Here is a 16,433-nt window from a genome sequence, read left to right on the forward strand (position 1 = left end):
AAAAACTTCATCCCAATCTGTATTTATTAAAGATAATGGGCCAAACAGCTCAGCTCTCTCTTGCCTATGCAGGACTGCCACTGGCTTTGTGGGGCACCCCTTTTAGAGCAAAGCCAAACCTGTGTGTCCAGTCCGGGCGCCTCTTTCGACCCAACCAACCAGCAAAGGTCACAGTCTGGGAGATTCCTGCAGTTCTGAGGAGAAACTCTCTTGGGTATAATTCTGCTCTTTTACATGAAACCACAAATTTCTGCTCTTCTGAACAGGAAGAATCAAACAACAAAACTGCCCCCTCACACCTCCTTCAACCACCCCAGCCCAAAACATCCTCTCAACCCCTGTTTCCCAGCCCCCACGTGCACTCAGGTTTTTGTACATCATCTCTTCCTTCCCCTCACCCGGCTCCTGTCCCCGTTTTCACTCCTCCTCAAAATCATTTCAAATCAAAGACCCTCTGCTTCGGAGACCTGTCCATGTGAGCAGCACTGTGTCCAGCTTTTCTTCATCCCAGAAATAACAACTTCATTAACGCCTCCAACTCTGTTAGAAGAGAAGCAAGCAGTTAACCCATCCCTCTCCCCCACCAGTGCTCCCACCAATGGTCAACTGCCGTGGCCATGGCTGTGGGCGCTGGGGGCTGCTGGGCACCTGCGACAGGGCAAAAGCTTCTGCGTGACCCTGGCACCAGCTCCACCCCGTCTCCGAGACCCTCAGCAGATACAGGAATCGATTTATTTTGGTGAGCGGTTGCTCATTCTGCAACTTCTGCATTTCTTGCTGTCATCTTAGAAGAAACCGAACGTGCGAGAGGCAGGCTTCCACCCAGACTGCAAAATCGTCTCTCTGCCAATCTTTTGATCCACTGAGCTCGTCGAAACTGCTCCTCGGAACGACACGCTTGCTTATCCGGGACTGCATCGGAAAGGCGGCGCGTCAACAAAATGCCTTAAACGAAAACAAGCGGCTGCGCTGCGTGTCGGCTTGCCCCTGTCGCCTTACCGAGGGCAAGATCCTGCAGTGCCAGGCACGGAAAAGCTCGGTGGCAATCGGGACTAAATAAGTGTTCATTTCGACACAGTTAAAATTCTCTTTGCTGCAGAGCTGCAGACGTGCATTGGGAAGCCCCACTCCCTCGTGGGAGCCCAACGACCTCGGTGGAACAGCCAAACTGGCGGCGTTTTGGTGCTTCAAAACGGACCGCGCTCCTGGGCACGACAAACCCAGAGAGCGCTGGATTATCGCTGTCGTTTGGGTGGTTTCGCTTCTGTGTTTTGAGCTGACTTCCCATTTTTGAAATATCAACGTTTTGGGTTCAAAACATTCAGCTCACTTCATTCCCTAGCTGAAATTCAGAAGTCTAGACATAATTCATCTCTATAACCTGGGTAGTTTAAGAGTAGCTAGGACAAAATATCAGAGAAGACCACAGGGAACACTGCTGCACTGTGGACGACTGTGCCAGAAGACCTAATAACTCTGTGCCTTCTCTTTTTCGTACCGTTCTAGAGTTTTTATGACAAGCACAAAAATCATTCCCTCAAAGCAGTAACGATGCCTGGTGCAAACACCTAACCACCAAGATCGGCATCGTGCAGTACAGGAGATAAAACCAATTAGCTAAAATTCTGCAACTGTCACTTCTTTCACCTTATTTAACAAAAAGTTTCACTTTGATGGGAGAAAAAGGAAGGAGAAATAACCCTGAAGAAATTACGAGCCCATATATTCCGAGTTGTGTCACATTCTGCCCTGTGGAAACGGAAATTGGGGATCAATGTTTTCCTCTCCAGCCTAAAAACTGAGCTGCATCTCGGGATGGCAGGAAGCAGGCGAGACCCTCTGTGCCGCCCTTCTGCAGAGCAGCAGCGCTCTCCGCTTTGAAGAACAGCTTTGCTTTTGCTTTCCTGGAAGAGCAACTGTAAGTTCTCAGTGACACGACTTCACCGTTGCTGCGCTGGCAAGGAAACTCACTTCAGAAAAAAACACAAAAGCTGCTCATAACAAAAGAACAGACACCTCGAGTCACGCCAAAGAGACATCCAGCCTGGCACCTACGTCCCACCACGGCCACCAGCAGTCACCTAGAGCACACCTGAGCAAATACATGGTGATGCCTCTTCCAGCCTCCAGCAAACTGCAGCCTGCATCTGTCCTAAGCCAGAGATCGTCCCTCCTCCGTTAAACGATGTCTGCTAGGTAATTTCTTCCACGACTTGGTCTGGAGGTAGCATTCAGTGTCCCGCAGCACGTTCCACCTCACCTTAGGCAGCCTCTCCTCTCCCCGGGTTTGGGAAGGCAGAAGGACAAGGCAGAACCACGACTAGACAGCAGCCCAGCAGCAAGAGACCTGCTAATTGATAGCCTGGCATGACGATTGCTTCTTGTTTCTGCCCCGTTCTCCGTTTCTTTCCTACATTCCCTTTCTCTGTGGCTGCACCGAGGTGTCTGTAGATGTAACTGTATGTTTAGAGAAGTATGTGCTGCCCCAGTCTGAAAGAGCTACAGGATTGCATCGATGGGGGAATCATGGCAAAAACCCAGGTACCACCAGAGCCCCCAGCTTCAGCAACACAGAAACTAGAAACAACGATACACCTTCGTTACTCCTTCCTCATTTCCCCATTTCTCCCACAGAGCCCCCGGTATAACGTGAGCAGCTCAGTGGTAACGCAGCGGCTGGGCTGACGACAGCATCCCGCTCCGTGGCAATTCCTGCGGGGCAGGAAAGCGCGCAGGTCACCGCTGACATGAGGCTTTCAGAATTTCAGAGGCTCTTCCAGAGGACATAACGAGCCTGGCAAGAGATGGTCGATGAGTATCTGTCCACAGTAAACTACCGCAGAAAGGCAATAATGGTGTAATGCTGCTGTGACAGCAAAACAACCACAGTATGGTACGGAGCACATAAAAGCATCTGTATCATTTAAAAATGTAGGAGGCTGAACCGAACGAGGCTTCTTCCGAGCTCCGAGACATTTGCTGCACTCTTCCCCCACCCCACGCTCCCGCTCCGCACATCTGCCCTTCTGATACTCGGAATATATGAGCAACGCGCCGAAATTCCCAAGGCGCCGGGTCAGGCCCCCGCAGCTCCTTTCACAAGTGTGCTGCTGGACCTCCGCAAGCACAGGGTCCGTTAAACCATTCTCCCTGCTCAGGGTGAGACTGGCAGAGGGAGAAACCAGTCCTCAAAAAGTAGGCAAGACCAGGAAAAGTGTCGGAATTTCGCCGAGACCAGTGTCGGAATTTCGCCGCTCTCTTTCAGGAAGGTTTAAGACCCTCTGCGTGCTAGAGGCATCAAGCTGTGCCAAGGAACTTCGCTTACTTCTCTCTCGTTCACGCGTTAATCCAAATGGAAATTTTGCCACTTATTTTGCCACTAATTTCTTCACCCTCTGCAAAAGGAATGCATGAGGGAGTTTGTCCGTGCAAATCTTTATTCTCACTCAGGGCCTGAAATTTTACAAGGTGGGCACTCGATCAAAGCGGCATGAAAAACCATCACCAATAACAACACGATAAAATGAAAGATGCTGTTTAACAGTTGTCATCAGCTTTCTCTAGAGGTCACTCCTCCAGCAAACACTGCTGCATAAATAACACGGGCACATTCAAATTAAGCATCCTGAACAAGAGTTTCATTTAAAATTACACAACAAGTAGTGATAATTTCAGCTATCTAAGGCACTCAGATTTAACAGCAGCACGTCCCCCTAACTCCATACGTTCGTGGTAACAAATAGATATTCACAAAGGTGAAACCTGCACAGAGGGTGAAGGCCAAGACAAACCTCCACCAAGTAGCAGGGCAACGAGAGGGGAGAGGACGAGGGAGCGTGACACCCAGCGCAGGTCCGGCAAAGTCCTGTGTGCCGCAAACATCTCTGCTGGTCCTACAACAGATGCAGCAGCTACGTGCAGGCACAGTCATGCCCTCATCCCGCCTGCTCCCTTTTTACTCAAATTTGGCACCCTACTGAGAACTCCTGCTCCACGGTTTTGGTGTAGTTGGTCTGGAAAAAATGGCGTTTGTTGTTCTGGAGAGAGACATGGCTGGGAGAAGCCAGGTTTGTGGATATCTGAGGGATTAACCGAGGGTGGATTTCTAGTTTGAATGCCAATTTTTTTTTTTTGGTAGATCACGCATTTCTGGGAGTTTTGCCACAGAACTACCTAGGGCAAGATTATCCCAGGCAGGAACAGAAAGGCTGAGTGTAACACAGGACATGCCACTTCCAAACCCCACCTTAATCGTGGGCAAACCCAGCCCCAGAAGACAATTTGACACAGCAAATAAAAACAGCCAAATATATATGATTTTAGAAAAAAAGTCAGTAATCAGTAACATTAGCACCAAACTAGAGCACCAGGGTCTAGACTTGTGTCTGAGTTGTTAACTCTCTAAGTAGGCTTCTCAGAACTTGTTTCACGTTTTTAAAATGAACTGCTCTATTAAATTCAAATTAAATGCACAGTTAAGCACGTTCAGTGCACGCGATTTAAAGCACTGCTACACCGTTAGCCCAAACACGGTTGCTCACTTCTAGCAGCACAACAAGATCAGGTCATTGATAAAGTCTATTCGATCAGCACGAGCAAATTAGATGGCAGGGATACGTGGGGACAGGCTGCGAAGGGGAAGGAGGTCCCTGACTTTCAGGGGCACTCAGCTCTGCTTGCGCTGGAGCCAGGGAAAAGCCCTGCCTGCCCTGCCATCTGCACTACACCGAAGCAGCTCACCCGCAGCCGCCCCGAGCTCCTGCAGCTCCCTCCATCCCACCTCGCTCCCAGGTGTCTGAGCTCGCTGCGGCGGCTCTGCCTCCATCCCGCAGCCGGACCCTCGCAGGGGCTACAGCCCCCATCCAGGGCGTACATCCCACGCGCATCAGGGCCAGACCCTCGGTCAGCTCCTGTCATCCTCAAGTTAATCAGACCCATTCGACTCAAAGAGGTTTTGGAAAGACGTTACGATCTACATGAGCAAATTGAGCAACAAAACTGAGAGGGAAGAGAGAGAAAAGGAAGTAAAAAAAGCTCTGGTTGGTTTCTCATTCCACTCGTCGGTGCTCCTACTCTGCTTTTTTTACCCTACTCCATTAAAACTCCACTATCTTCATTTGCTACCCAGCCAATTTATCCTCCAGCGATTATTCCTCTTTGAGGACCACCAGTTTTCAACAGGTTGCAAGAAGATACGTGCCGTACCCCTTCCCTGTCCAAAAGCAAACTCGATTTTGCGTTCGCCCAGCCCTCACAGCCGCTCGCCACTGCAGCACCCCGCTTTCGCTCAAGTGAGCCCACTCCAAACTCCCATAAATTAACCCCAGTGCTTCCTATTTAAGAGCAACTGGAGCCCAGTGGAGGCCCGGGCAGCGAGCTGCTGCCTCGCCAGGCCCTCCAGCGCAGCACCCCCTGGGTGCACCCCAGCACCCCAAATTCCTCCCGGGGCTCCAGCAGCCACCTCCGGAGGCGCCTGGGGTGACCCGCTGGGGAGGGGGCCGCTGTACGAAGCCCCGCTCGGACACCCATCCCTGGGGGTGCCCGGGGCGGCCCTCACCCCGCCTGACCCCGCACCCCCGGGGCTGGCACGGCAGGAGCCGTCGTTCCCCGCTCGGCACCCGGGACGCCGCCGGGACCCCGACAAGCCCCATCCCGTGCCCGGGGCGGCTCTGGGCCACTCGCCCCGACGGCTTGTGTCCCCGAGAACTTCAGGGGGAGGGCGAGGAGACCCCCCCCCGCCCTCCGCGGCCGCAGGGAGCGGCCCCGGAGCCGGCACGGAGGATAACGGGGAGGGTGTCCTGCCTGAAGACGGAGAGTCCGGAGCTGAAAGTCCCGCGCCCCTTCCCGGGGAGGACGCATCTCAGCCCAAGGGGTCCCGCATCCTGCCCCGGGTACCCCGCGCCCCTACGCGAGGGGTTCCCGCACCCCGCCCGGGGGCCGGCGCTGCCCCCGCTGCCATCGCCCCCCGCTCCCGGCGCAGCGCAGGAGGGAACTTGTGCGCGACACGACGCGGGACCCCGCGGGCCCGGGGCCGCGCTCGTACCTGTGTATCCGCGGGGGCCGCCGCCGTCCCGCCCGGGCGCGGCGGCCCGCGGCACGTCCAGCCCCGGCGCCGTGGCTGCCGGCATGGCTCCGCCGAGCCCCGCCGCGCCGCGCCGCGCCGCCCCGGCAGGTGCAGCCCCCGCCCGCCTGCGCCCGCCCTCCGCCGCCGCCGGGGCCGGGCCGGAGCGGGGCGGGGGCCGCCGGCCCGCGGGAGCCGCCGCCACGGCCCCGCCAGCCCGCGCCGGGCGCCCGCCCCGCGGCCCCTCCGCCGGCAGCCGCGGAGCGGGAGGAGGAGGAGGAGGAGAGGGAGGAGGAAGGCGGGAGGCGGCGGCTGCTCGAGGCTGGCGGGAGGCGCCGCCGGAGCGGCTCCCCAGCCCGCTGCGACCCCGGGGCACCGGGCAGCGCCGTGCTGTGACACCCCCCGGGGGGCGGGCGCTGCCCCCACAGGCACCCGGGGCTCGGACGGCCTCTCCCCGCCCGCACGGCTCCCCCGGGGCGATCTGGCCGGTATGCGGCACCGCCCCGCGGCGCCGGGCAGGGGGCTGCCTGCCCTGCCTGCCCCCCGCTGCCTGCCCCCATGCCTGCTGCCCCCTGCCTGCCCCCCCCGCCTGCTGCCCCCCCGCCTGCCCTGCCTGACCCCCCCGCTGCCCGCCCCCCCCTGCCTGCTGCCCCCCGCCTGCCTTGCCTGACCCCCCCGCTGCCCGCCCCCCCTGCCTGCTGCCCCCCTGCCTGCCCTGCCTGCCCCCCGCTGCCTGCCCCCCCTGCCTGCTGCCCCCCCTGCCTGCTGCCCCCCGCCTGCCTTGCCTGACCCCCCGCTGCCTGCCCCCCCTGCCTGCTGCCCCCCTGCCTGCCCTGCCTGCCCCCCGCTGCCTGCCCCCCCTGCCTGCTGCCCCCCTGCCTGCCCTGCCTGCCCCCTGCTGCCTGCCCCCCCTGCCTGCTGCCCCCCGCCTGCCTTGCCTGACCCCCCCGCTGCCTGCCCCCCCTGCCTGCTGCCCCCCTGCCTGCCCTGCCTTCCCCCAGCTGCCTGCCCCCCCTGCCTGCTGCCCCCCGCCTGCCTTGCCTGACCCCCCCGCTGCCCGCCCCCCCTTCCTGCTGCCCCCCTGCCTGCCCTGCCTGATCCCCCAGCTGCCTGCCCTGCCTGCCTTGCCTGCTGCCCCCCTGCCTGCCCCCCCCCCGCCTTGCCTGCTGCCCCCCTGCCTGCCCCCCCCCCGCCTTGCCTGCTGCCCCCCTGCCTGCTGCCTGCCCGCCCCCTCTGCCTGCTGCCCCCGAGCTGCCTGCCCTGCCTGCCCCCCCCCGCCTGCCTTGCCTGCCCTCGGCCCCCAGTACAGCCGGGCCGGTGCTCGCAGCCTGGACAGCCTCCGGGGGGGTGGGCTGGTCTCAGGGGTCTGTTCTCCTTCCCAACATGCTGCCTCCTGCTCATTGTGCCATTGTCTGCCCGGAGCTGCATCTCTCACGTACGTGCCGCTTACCATCTTCAAAGTTGGGTTTGTTTTCACCGGGATCTGAAACTAAACTCACTGGATAGTGCCAAGATCCACCATCTTCCTACCTGGGAGCTGGAGGGCACACACCAACGGGCTATTTGGTGAAACCCAAGCGCCTTGCGCTCCGTGTGGAATACTGCGCCTGCCACGTCCCGGCCGTATCACCCACAGTCACCACCCCAACAGCGTTACCCCAAACGAGTGAGTTTGGGTCTCAGCAGGGTTTGGTGAGGGCGCTGATTTGCTGACACTGGCAGCAGCTTCAGAAAAGTACTTGGGTGGTTTGCGCTGTGTGCCCAGGAAAAGCAGGAGGAGGAACAGCAGGCTCTCCTGAAGGAGCTCTGCTTGTTGGTGCTGAGCATATGGGCTGGGGCCCACACTAAGCGCTGTGGCTATTAACACTCACTCTGCTTATTTTACCCTCTCATTATTTTTTTCACATGGAATTAGAAGAAAAAAGTCTGCAGGAGCAGATCGGAGACATGAAATTCCAAGATGCACCAAGCCCAAATAGACTAAGAAAAATCTCCTAAGGCTTTTCCGGCAATGTCAAACGGAGGAGGATGGTACCCCTGGGTAGTGGTGACACAGCTGCGCTGTGCTACTGGACATAGCACTCCTTCCTATGGGCTTATTTGGCACGGAGTCCAGAGAAATATTGCAGATATCAAGGACTGCTATTTCCATCTCTACAACTAAAACACATTTTAAAAGTAATACTTGGTCACATTATAGCAAAAGAACAGCATTTTTGAAAATGCTGCAGCTTATGATTTGTCTGCCATTTCCAGTAATGCCAAATACTCATAAATCTAATTTAAGTCAACAAGGGATTATAGCTCCTGCAATCGAGTCCTTCATGTCTGTGAAGCCAGAGGAATAGCAAAGACAGATAAGTGATTTTTTTTCCTTTAAGCCATTGTTACTGCAGCTGCTATTATACAATTAAAGTTGAACACAACTGTCTTGCAAGTAAAATCTTTTCTCACAGGCGCTTGCAGAAGCAAGTTTGGAAGCAGCACCTGAATCCCACTCACCTCATGTCAACATTTAGTTTTTCTTTGTAACAAAAGGCAGAACCCAACCGAGGTGGGTTTGCTCAGCGTGCCCTGGAGCACCACCAGCACAAAGCAGCCCTGAGTCCAGCTGTAACCTCCCAGGAGGAAACTCATCTCCCTGGCTTCAGGGCGATGCTTGTGTGGGGAAGCTGGAGGGGCTCAGTGCTTGCCACCAGTGGAAGTCTTGCTACTGATTTTAATGGAGAAGGTGGCCAGTTCCATTGACTCAGTGTCTAGAATCCTTACTTAAAATCCAGCTGTAATGGAAGGGAATTTTGCCCAAGTAAGGTGCTGTCGTCTGCCGTCACCAACAACAGTGATACGATTTTGCTCCGACAGCCACCCCCTGCCACGCAAACATGCTTTGAATTTAGTTTTAGAAATCTCATTGGAATAGTGGGAACAAAGAGAAGAAAGAAAGGTGAGAGTCAAGGAAGTGAACAGAGAGTGCATCTTAAAAATGATGAACGTTTCCATGCTGCAGCCCAGTTTTTCCAGGCTGGACCCCTGATTTCACCTCCATGGCAGGGGAAGCCGTGCAGACCCAACTAGACACTTGTTGCCTTTGTGCCGGGATTGTTTAACTGCTGGATGTCGCTAAGCTGCCCTAAGGCACTGTCTCTCCTCTAATCCCAGTTATTAGGGCTGGCTCAAGGCATGCCAAGGGCACAGGACTGCTGAAGCGACCGTCCCCATCGCCTGGCTGCCTGCTCAGCCGGCGGCCGCAGAGGCAGGACACGCTCCCCAGCCCGCCGGTGGCCGCTTTCCAGCCCTGCAGCAGCAGCGAGCTGATGGCTGGCTCTCTCCCTCCCTGCAGCCAGCCCTGCTGCCACCTCCTCCTTACCCCTCTCCTCCCTTGGAGCTGCAGAAGCTGTCTGGCTCCAGCTGAGCGTCAGCCCTTCAACCCCCAGGCAACGAAACGTGGTTTTGCCTACATGGCTCAGAAGCCTTGAGCAGGCGGCGTTGCTTGTTCAGTGACTCTTGAAATGAAGGGTGGTAGCTCTCAGCCACAGGTTTCTGTTTAACCAGGTAACACTTGCATAGGTGTTATTGCTAAAAATCCTCCTTGGGCGCAGCAATTAGATTCCTGAAAGAAAAACTTGACTCTTAGAAGTGACAGTGAAATAACCCGTTGGGTTGTAAGAGCTGTTCCTGTCCCCGGGATACTCCCGAATCTATGGGGTGCTGCTGCCCAAAGGTGGTGGAGTGGTTTCACTCTGCACCCCACCTTCTCCTCCTCCTCCTCCCAAATATAGGTTTCACCTCTGCCCTTCTCATGAAGTTCAACAAGGCCAAGTGCAAGGTCCTGCACATGGGTCGGGGCAATCGCAAGCACAAGTACAGGCTGGGCAGAGAATGGATGGAGAGCAGCCATGAGGAGAAGTACCTGGGAATGCTGGTTGGTGGGAAGCTCACCATGAGTCGGCACCGTGTGCTGGCAGCCCAGAAAACCAACCGTGCCCTGGGCTGCATCCAAAGCAGCGTGGGCAGCAGGGCAAGGGAGGGGATTCTGCCCCTCTGCTCTGCTCTCCTGAGACCCCCCTGCAGTGCTGCCTTCAGCTCTGGGGTCCCCAGCACAAGAAGGACATGGAGCTGCTGGAGCGGGTCCAGAGGAGGCCACAAAGATGATCCGAGGGCTGGAACACCTCTGCTATGGAGACAGGCTGAGAGAGTTGGGGCTGTTCTGCCTGGAGAAGAGAAGGCTCCGGGAAGACCTTCCAGCACCTTCCAGTACCTAAAGGGGCTACAAGAAAGCTGGAGAGGGACTTTGGATAAGGGCATGTAGTGACAGGACACGGGGCAATGGCTTTAAACTGAAAAAGGGGAGATTTATATTAGGTATAGGAAAGAAATTCTTCCCTCTGAGGCTGGTGAGGCACTGGAACAGGTTGCCCAGAGAAGCTGTGGCTGCCCCATCCCTGGAAGTGTTCAAGGCCAGGTTGGATGAGGCTTTGAGCAACCTGGTGTAGTGGAAGGTGTCCCTGCCCATGGCAGGGGAGTTGGAACTGGATGATCTTTGAGGTCCCTTCCAACCCAAACCATTCTGTGATTCTGCCAGCTCTGGCAGCACAGTCAGAGGGGGAAGGCAGCCCCATCCTCTTGCCTTGGCACAGGGCTGTTACCCAGAGCCAGGCTCTGTGAAACTGGAACCTGAAGCCCTCACCTTTTCTTTCACCTACAACAGTTACTGATGGCTTCAGCCCCCCTCGTGTGGCTCAGGGTCTGCCCAGGAGCTGTGTTTTCAGATACAACCAAGGACTGCTGCAAGGAGCTGCTGCTTAAGGAACCCTCCGGAGAAGAAACAACCCAGAGCGCACCATCTGCCTCAGGCTGCCACCTTCGAGCCTCTGGGTTCTGGATTGTGACATACTCCAGATCCAACCTCTTTGCAAGAGCAACAGGAGCCTGACAGTTCTCCATCATTGTACTGACCTCAGGAAGGGGAGCCAGGTAAAAGGACCTTGTTAGAAAACAGCCTCTGAGGAAGAGCCAAGAGAGTCAAATCCTCCCAGACACACCAGAGGCTGTTGGTGGCCTCTGGGCTGGAGGTGCAGGACACACCTGCTTGTTAGCAAAGACTTGAGATCAGAAAGGAAAAGCCAGCAGGATCCACCAGCAGGGAGAAAAGGTTGCTAGAAGCAAGTAGGTATCCGTTTGAAAATCTGAAGATGCACCCAAATGAGGAAAGCAGAGAATCTGGCAGATTAAATGCGAAAGGCACACGAAGCAGGCCAAAAAGCAGAAGAACGATTTGCAAAAAGCATTAAAATGAATGATAAATTTGCCTTTGGATGTCCTACAGGCAGGAAGTCCGTCTGTCACGGAACCACTGGGGTCCTCGATCAGGACCTGAAAGAAACACTCAGAGAAGATAAGGCCATAGCAGAAAGGCTAAATTAGTTCTCTGCTTACCCTGGAGGAAAGTAGAGAGGAAAGCTAGAGCCCTTCTTTGGGAGGACGCACGGGATGGTCCGTGTGTTGGTAGAGGATGCTGTGGGACATGCAGATAAAGAACAAGGGCAGGGGGCATTCAGCAAGAGTGCAAAAGGAACTCAAGATGAAGTAATTAAATTAGTTTTTAACAACTGTGCATAGTCTCTTACTTAAAATCTTCTTTGTTACCCAAAGTCTGAGAAAGAGGAAATGTGACACCATCTTTTTAAAAGTGTTTTTCTTGCAGATGAGACCTCAGAAACTACGGGTCGGTAAGCCTGAAATCTGTACCAGCCACGATAATAGAAAAAGCTTTAGCAAATAAGATCAGTGAACACATTCATACATTTATTATACTGGGGAAAAGTCAACATGGGTTTTATGAACAGAAGTAAGTTATATCTCCAAAATCCTCTGGAGATGTTTAAAGGAGTCAACAGGCCAGAAGATAGGGAAAAATGTAGTTAGTTGATGTTCTCTCCATGGGTTTTCATAAAAGGGCTTTCAGCAAAATCTCTTCTCAAAGGACCTCAGACACCTGTGGCATAACAGGAAAGGATGTTGCACAAATAAAAAAGTGGGGAAAGTGCTCTTTTCCCAGCAGAGGGGAGCGACGGTGGGAACTGCTAGGGCAGGGGAAGCCCGTCTGCTTTCGGAGTGAGGAACACTGCACACCGGGACCCGGAGAGCCGTTCCTCCCGGGGGCAAGCTGCACGCCCATCATCCCAAACTCCGTTTCAGCTCCTCCACCGACTCTCTTGGGCTGTCGACGGCGCAGAGCTCTGCCGTGCTCAGGCAGCGGCAGCTCACGGCTGATAACCAGTGACCCGCTCCCGGGCTGCCAAACAACCAGTGTATTTCCCTTTTGTCCAGTGACCCTACAACTGTCCCCTGTCTGTGTAGCCAGATGATAGGGAGGTGGTGGATTCAGCATGGAGCCATAGCTCGGGAAATATTTTCTGTATAGTGCAGTGCTACAGTATAGAAGAATACAGCAACATGCAGCTAGGTTTGTCCCATCAGAGTCTGAAAATATTAAGCTAATATTAAGCTAATTTGAAGAGGGAACAATTTTGTTCCCTTTGTAATAGAAAGGAATAAATACAGTGCGACAGGCCAAGTGGCATCAACATACATGCTGCTTTGCCAGCAGCTTAGAAAAACAAACATTCTGGGAACAGCCATTTGTGTCTTCAATAGAAGACAAAATGTTGCTGTGTACACTGGCACGCAAGCCATCTCCTCCAGCATTGTTCGCAGCTAATCAGCACGGTTACAGCTAAGCAGACATGGCCTTACAAATTCCTGTTTAGTTTGGGATTTGGTGCCTATGGTAAGCTGGCATATGTCACACTTTCTTCTCCAGCTGAATTTCTTCGCGTTATAACCGAAAGCAAATAAGGATAATTCTATTTCCCCATTTAAATGGCTTGTGCTGGTTATAGGGATAAGGAAACAAAATAAACAGTGAAAACATGAAATCCCCACATTTCAAACACGCACGCTGCGTCGCACCTCGGGGTTTGCAGCCCTTCTACAAACGGGCGACAGCGTGCTGCGAGCTGGCTCGGGCTCACCGAGCTTTCACAATCCCCATCTCAGCTCCAACACCGCCTTTTGAGCTGGCAGAGGTGGCGTTAAGGGGCAGAGTATTGGAATTAATGCACACAGAGGAATGGGAAATAAATAACAAAGAATGATGCGATGAACCGAGAAGGGAGAGACAGAAAGCAAGTGGCTCTTTTAAAAAATAAAAAATGTGCACGTGTGATACTTCCAGGCTTCCAGCAGGACAGAGAAGTCAGGGTCCATGAAAAAGTGCCTGACAGCAGGTTGCAGGGGCTGCAGCGGTGCCGCGCCGAGGGCCAAGAGAGCGGCAGGGGCTGGCGGAGGCTCACAGCCGGTGGGTTGCGCCTGTCGGGAGCTGGTGGCTCTTATCCCAGAGGAAGAGCTGCACTGCAAAGCCGAGGAGCACAATCCCTGGAGAAGAGATAGGAGCCCCCACGGACACCGAGGCCTGCGTGGAGCCAGCAAAGAGAACCTGAAGAGAAAAAGGTTAAGTTTCAGGTTCCGTCACTTCCATTCCCTGGAAGATGGACATCTCAAAGGAGAAAACTGACTGTGTTCCCAAAGGACTGGGAACACATTAGGTGTGTTCACATTAGGCCAAATTCTCATTAGGTGCCCTTGACATGACCGCCCCAAAAGGTGGGACATTCAGATATTGGGGTACTGTTCAGACTGAGACTTACTCTAGCAAACAAGATTATTTTTTTTAACCCTTATAGATAAGATCGGAGTGTGAAAACAGTTCCAAAAATCAGGAGCCACTTCCATAGAAAAGACGCTGTGAGGCACCAAGCAGCGGGATTGTACGGCGGAATACAAAAGCAGGTAAGCAGGGGCATGTTCCTCTGTGCTTAGGACCTGGAGCTCTTGGAAGGCAGATCTGCTGTGAAAATCAGAGTGCCACTGATGTTAGACAGAAGCAGCTTTCTGCAGAACGATGTCTCTTGGCATTGTCAACACGTAGCAGAATTCACCATGTGGAGGGGGGATTTGTTTCTCAGTGCAGATCATAGAATCATAGAATGGTTTGGGTTGGAAGAATTTTGTTCTTATATCTAATCTAAATCTCCCCTCTTTCAATTTAAATCCGTTGCCCCTTGTCCTTTCACTAAACACCCTTGTCCAAAGCCCCTCTCCAGCTTTCTCGTTGGCCCCTTTAGGTACTGGAAGGCTGCTGGAAGGTCTCCTTGGAGCCTTCTCTTCTCCAGGCTGAACAGCCCCAACTCTCTCAGCCTGTCTTCATAGCGGAGGTGCTCCAGCCCTTGGATCATCTTCGTGGCCTCCTCTGGACCCCCTCCAACAGCTCCATGTCCTTCTTGTGTTGAGGACTCCAGAGCTGAAGGCAGCACTGCAGGGGGGTCTCAGGAGAGCAGAGCAGAGGGGCAGAATCCCCTCCCTCGCCCTGCTGCCCACGCTGCTTTGGATGCAGCCCAGGACACAGTTGGCTCTCTGGGCTGCCAGCGCGCGGTGCCGGCTCGTGTTGAGCTTCTCATCCACCAGCACTCCCAAGTCCTTTTCCTCTGTGCTGCTCTCAATCCATGCTCCACCCAGCCTGTACTTGTGCTTGGGATTGCCCCGACCCACATGCAGGACCCTGCACTTGACCTTGTTGAACGTCATGAGATTTGCATGGGACTCCTTCCCTCCTTGGAGACTGCCAAAAGAGGCAGAAGACATCACAATGACCATGCTCAATGACGCTTTGTACTCAATATTCAGAACTGAGCTTGGGTTTCTGCATTTCCAGCCTCCGTCACCAGGAAGCTTCTTCCACAGAGCTGCAAATCCAGCCTTAGGGCTGAGATACCTGGGCAGGCGTAGGGAGTTTGAGATGGAGCAGTCACGGGACACGACACACGAGGCTGACAGGATATTGAGTCTGATGCTGCAGACAGGATTTATATAGGTTCATAATGTTATCAGTGGTAGTGAGATGGCCTGTTTTAAAGCATATAAAGAGGAGAATGCTGACAGGTTCACAAAGAACTCATGGTTCAAGTGATAATTTTGAAATTATCCCCAAGAAGATGGGCAAAGTTCATTGCGATTGCATATTAGTAAAAAATATTGAAGCCATCGTGAGCTTGGGTTCAGACTGCCACTGAACATCAGCCTGTACATCTTACCCATGCATCACATTTTCCACTAAGATGGATTCTGAGCAGAAGCCTGAAATATATTCCTGAATGTACTTATTTTGCTTAAACTGAAAATAAATGCACACTTCTATGTGCACTTTCTCTTAAAAACAAAAAGGAGCCAGGATAGACGCAATGTTCTCCTGTAAGTTCAAATTTATGCAGCAAGAACAAGCACAGCAGTCATCACCTTTGCAAAGGCTCGTTAAAGGAGTTATTTTCCCCCACGAGACTTGTCAATCTGATTTCACAGACAAGGAAAGTAATTATTAGGATATTTATGTTAATTTTATTTTCCCACCACAAACTAACCCCTGGAGTTACAGTCATCCAAAACACATTGTGTGATCTGGCAGAGCTCCAAACCCCACTGACTTCCCCCCCATAATTAGTACCTTTTACTTCATTGTATCCACTCAGCCTTTGTACCTTGAGCCTCCGTGAAACCTCAGGTGCTTATTTTTAATGAGCAATGAAGAAAATCTGTTCCTGAGAGGAGTTATGACGAGAGACATCGGCAGCTTCTGAAAGTGCAAGCTCTACATTTGCTGGTGGCTGGAGTAAGTCAGGTGGATCTACCTACTCTCCGTTTATTACTCTGCACAAAATGCAGTTATGCTTTATGCAGGCAGCTTTATGCAGGCAGTTTTCTGTAATAACCTTTTGTTGGAGCCTACACTGTAACAGCTGAACAGAAGAGCTATAGCTTAAATATTTGGCCCGAAGTGAAAACCTGTGCTATTACTGATGTGCATTGTTGTTAGAATTACCTGTATATTGAATTATATTAATAATAGCCCTTAATGAAGGGCTATTAAGTGAGATGGTCTCAAGCCCATCTGCTTCAAGCAGGAAATAACTTACCTCTCATGAAAAAGACGAGCACAACAGCAGTCTTTCTGACCCAAGTCTGCCAGGTGTGCAGTTTACAGAAAACATTTCATTCTGCAAGACACATCATGGCTTACTTGAGCTTATTGAGAATTGCTGGGCTTTGGCTACAGCCCTCCGACAACTCCATTCTCAGACAAATGTGTGGAGGCAGTGCCAGGAGATCTAACCTGTTTGTCAGGAGAAAACTCAACTTATTCACTCGTTAGCAACACTGCTAGATCTCTTGTGCATGGTCAGCCAGTTTCTTGTGACCCCCTGATCACAGCCGATGAAACAGATTCCTGCTACCCCAAAAGTGAAACGGGAACATGCTA

At 53.4% G+C, this 16,433-nt stretch overlaps 1 protein-coding gene across 1 annotated transcript in view; it reads right to left on the reverse strand.

Moving 5' to 3' along the window:
- Nucleotides 1-6,128, reverse strand: part of SUSD3 (sushi domain containing 3) — a 37,324-nt gene extending 31,196 nt beyond the window's left edge. Inside the window, exon 1 of the mRNA XM_086619053.1 lies at nt 6,044-6,128. Within this exon, the coding sequence (XP_086475179.1) occupies nt 6,044-6,128 (85 nt within the window). The remainder of the gene's footprint in view (nt 1-6,043) is intronic.
- Nucleotides 6,129-16,433: the final 10,305 nt, after the last annotated feature.

Source organism: Tauraco erythrolophus, chromosome 12, assembly GCF_009769465.1.
Source record: "Tauraco erythrolophus isolate bTauEry1 chromosome 12, bTauEry1.pri, whole genome shotgun sequence".
NCBI lineage: Eukaryota > Metazoa > Chordata > Aves > Musophagiformes > Musophagidae > Tauraco > Tauraco erythrolophus.